Source organism: Strix uralensis, chromosome 24 (genome assembly GCF_047716275.1).
Source record: "Strix uralensis isolate ZFMK-TIS-50842 chromosome 24, bStrUra1, whole genome shotgun sequence".
NCBI classification, from domain to species: domain Eukaryota; kingdom Metazoa; phylum Chordata; class Aves; order Strigiformes; family Strigidae; genus Strix; species Strix uralensis.
In genome coordinates, this window is record NC_133995.1 from 6,610,777 (window position 1) to 6,614,870 (window position 4,094).

A 4,094-nucleotide genomic window follows, 5' to 3' on the forward strand; every position below is an offset into this window, starting at 1 on the left:
GCTCCATTCCTACGTTTTGTTAACACAGAACCCTAGTTTCACACCCAGTTCATGCTAACACAATGAGGAGTGTAGAGCGAGATTGCTTTTTGTGGCAGAGCCACCTTCCAGCCTTAACAGAAAACATGAAGATAACAGTTAGAGAAGAGATGACCTATAGGAATAATCAGCAGTTGAGGAGGACACAGAGCCACAAGAGACTTTGAAAGTCCTCTAGTTGTAGTGCAGCGATCCCAAATTACTGCCCAGTTGTCTGTGAAAGCAGGAGCATCAGACCCCACACGTCCTCACACAGCACCAATGCATCTGCCAACTCGTGACGCTTCCAAGTTTTATGGCTTTACAAACAAGAATATTGCTGCTGTTGGATCGCAGGATGCAAGACAGGAGACAGCCTTGAGCAGGATGAATAACTTGAAGATTTCCTGGGAACACCTCTGCTCGGCATCTCTGCTGTTTTGCAGGTGGGCCTAATTAAGTACCCACTTCCAAGCACACCGAGCTGTTACATCAGCCTCTCCCTTTGCGAGTTCCTACCTTACATCCTTTTTACATCAGTCTGAGACACCCTTGGGCACAATTACCGGATTTTGTAACGTCATGCTAAATATTGCATCTAGATCATTGCTCTTTCACCATGCCAACACATTACACAGAGTCAAACAAGATAGTCAAAAAATTACTACTGTTAAGTCCACAGCCCTGACACGCAACAAGATTTTAGGTTATGGCAGAATGAACTTCTAGCAGGGCTCATCGGTGCCACCTTGCAGCGTTTTCAGACAGACACTGTCAGTTAAAAAGGGCCTCTTGCAGGAACTGTTGAACTTTGTGTATTTTCCATTTAGATTAAAATACAACAGTTTGTCCTGTGTGAACCATTAAGTTTGTAAACACCACCTGCCCTAGCAAAAACAGGTATGAAGTTACCTCTAAGCCAGGCTGCTCTCAACTAAAGGACGCTCTCCGCTCTAAGGACACTAAAGCATTATACAAGTTTTCTATTTTGATATTACCCTGGGACTTGGTATCACAAGCAGTTACTCATACAAATGTTTGAAGCACCAGGCAAGACTCAGACATCCTGCTACAGATGTACAAGATGGCTTTTCAGGCATCACAAAACTTACGAGGGGGCAAATTTCTTTATTACTATTTACCTGAATCCTAGCACATATATTTAAAGTTTTTTAATGCACAAACTCCTCATAAACGCATTACACTTCCAGTTTGTGCTCAAAAACCCAGTTCCAGGCTACATCCTTTTTATAAACGACTGACTTATAACAGTCTCTTAAATGGAAATAGGAGTATTACTATACTTTGTACTGAAACTTCAGTTGCTTACTGCAGCATGCGCTAACCCACAACAGAAGAGTTCTTCCTACTCCCAAAGACGTTTGTAACTCAAGTGGGTTTGTCACAAGTTCTAAAACGTTTACAATGCTTTAAGTCTCCATTACACTACGCACACGCAAAGGTTCTAAAATACTTTATCAACGGTTATTCTTAACGGGTACTTCCCAGAGGAAGAACTTACGTCACATGTCTCATCTGTTTCTCTGATGATGAAAACTATGTTACAACACAAATACAGAATGAAAACATCTTAAAAGGAAAATGTAACTTCCAAGTCTAGAAAAAAAAATTTAAAAGAATTATCTGCCCTGTGTCACTGAATTACGAAATCTACCATCACGTGTAAGGGATGAGGCACACTCATTTCAGTCAAATAGTTAGACCATAAGCTCATGGGGCATGATCTGCCCGTCGCCACGGCTGGAATCCCCGCACAAGTGACCTCACCCACTCACATACCACTTCGTGCAATGTGGGTTTGTTGTTTGTTTGGGTTTTTTAGCATCCCCCAAACACAAAACCATAAACGAAGTATATACCTTTTTCCGCTTGGTACTTGCACCTTTCTCACCAGAAAGAATGCCATGCTGCACAAGCTCAGTGACCCCACAGTTATGTTTTTCCAACTGCACAGTTTCCAGTCGACAGACAGTTAAGTGTCTACGCTCAGAAGTGCCCAAACTCGGCTTCTCTGCTCCTTTTAAACCAGGCGTCCCTTTTTTCTCTGCTGTTTGAAAGGCTGCCTTGAAATTTAAAGGATTATACGGATCATCTGAGGTACAGAACGAGTTCCAAAGTTTCAAGTTTTCTGCCTCATCCACACTGCTACAGTCCCACTCGTCCTCCTCTTCAGAACTAGGGTGAGGAGAACCTGAGGACTCGTCTGCCCACGAAGAATCATCTTCTTCCTCCTCCTCCTCCTCTTCCACATCCGACATATCTTTTTCCGGATCGCTGGAAGATGTCTGAATGGTGGCTGTGAAGTTCTGAGGGTTGTAGGGATCCAAACTGTAGAAGGAATTCCAGAGATGAAGCCTTTCCCCGTCCTGGCTACTGGCGTCTGAATCCGAAGGGACCCCTTCGCTATCAAACCCGTCGTCATCATCATCACTCTCCTCCCCACTGGAAACTCCCCCTATGATATAGTCTATTAATTTATTTGCGCAGGCAGGTCTGGCTGAAACTGAAAGGTTTTGCTCTATTTCGGAGTCCTCGTCATCCTCTTCAGCCAAGGCTTCGCCCTCAAGTGTCCTCTCCTCAGCTGAACCCCTTATCCCCTCCTGATCCAGGGGACCACCTCCGGGTTGTCTCCCCGCGTCGTTCGGCTCCTCGGGCCGTTTCAACTCCCCGGCATCGCACCGCTGCTCCCGCCGTTCCCCTACCTCTTCCTGACAAACGCCCTTGTGCTGCTGCTGCTCCTCCTCCAGGCTGTGATAGCCGTGGTCCAGGTCTGGCACCGTCAGGCCACCGCTCGCCAAATGCCACCGCTGGAGAAAAGCCAGGCGCTTGCTGCGGAGGAACTCGGCCTCCGGGAAGCCGCCCCGGACGGGGCAGCCTCGCCAGGCCTCCGCGGGGACCTCGGCTCGCAGGGGCTGGGGCAGATGGCTCTTGCCGGAGCAGGAAGCCTGGCCCTGCTCCGGGCCCAGCACGTACAAGTCCACACGCGGTACGGGGAGGGACACCAGGCTGCTCCGCACCAGCCCGGTTCCCCAGAGGTCCGCCGGGGATTCCGTGCCACCCTCTCGCCCCTTCTCCAGGGGCTCCTCCGGCCACGGCAGCGTCTCCTCGGCCCAGTCCAGCGAGGCGGCCGGCTCCGACAGCAGCAGCAGTGGCGGCTGGGGGCCCTTGGCGGGCCCGGTGGCGGGGCACAGGGCACTGCTCAGCGCGGGGCCGGGCAGCAGCCGCTGCAGCAAAGCGGGCAGCGGGGAGAGGAGCTGCGACATCAGCCGCAGCCAAGAGAAGGGCGGGCTCGCCTGGGGCGAGGCGCCGGCGGGGGCCGCGCTGGGCCCGGCCAGTTTAGGCCAGGCCGCGGCGAAGCCCAGCCGGGCCCGCCCCAGGCCGGGGCCGACGCGTTCCCGGCCGCTCGGCTCCATGAGCGGCGGCGGCGGGCAGAGGAGGCTCTTCAGCGTTCCCAGCGGTGCGGTCGCGCTTGCGGAGCGGCGCTCCGTCGAGGGGCTGCGGGGCGGCGGCGGGCGGCGGGCGGCTTCCCTCGGGTACTCGGCTCCATCCTGCTGCGGGCGGCGGCACAAAATGGCGGCGCGGGGGCGAGCGCGGCGCCTTCACCCGGCGCGAGCCCCGAGGGGCGGAGCGCACCCACCGCGCAGGCGCCTGCCCGCCCCCTCGACGTCACAGAGCGCCGCCACCCCCCATTGGACGGCGGCGCGGCGGCCCCGCCCCCCCGGGGCCCCGCCCCTCCCTCCGCGCAGGGATTGCATCAGCCGGGGGGCGGCAGGGCCGCGCGGCAGCGCCCCCGCTGGCGGCGGGCGGGACGCACCGGGCCGGGGCGGGGGGGGCTGCCCGGGAACCCCCGGTAGTGCTTCAGCCAGCTGGGGCGGGGGGTTCCTCGGCCTAAGGGGCAGCGATGGCTGGGGAGACGAGCTGGAGGGGGCTGCGTGTGTCCCTGCGGGCCGAGGGAGCCACAGCCGCCCCCCCCCCGCCCTCCAGGACTCAGCCTCCTGTGCCCCGCGGCGGGCAGAGGTGCGGGCAGAGGTGCAGGCAGAGGTGCAGGCAGGGCC

General features: G+C 55.5%; 1 protein-coding gene across 4 annotated transcripts in view; it reads right to left on the reverse strand.

Annotated features, from left to right (window-relative positions):
• The window catches only part of PLEKHA6 (pleckstrin homology domain containing A6), a 65,773-nt gene extending 62,127 nt beyond the window's left edge, over nt 1–3,646 (reverse strand). For all 4 annotated transcript variants that reach the window (XM_074893936.1, XM_074893937.1, XM_074893935.1 and 1 more), the window contains exon 1: nt 1,899–3,646. In XM_074893936.1, coding sequence (XP_074750037.1) covers nt 1,899–3,452 — 1,554 coding nt within the window. In that variant the 5' untranslated portion in view covers nt 3,453–3,646. The remainder of the gene's footprint in view (nt 1–1,898) is intronic.
• Between the last annotated feature and the right edge of the window lie 448 nt (nt 3,647–4,094).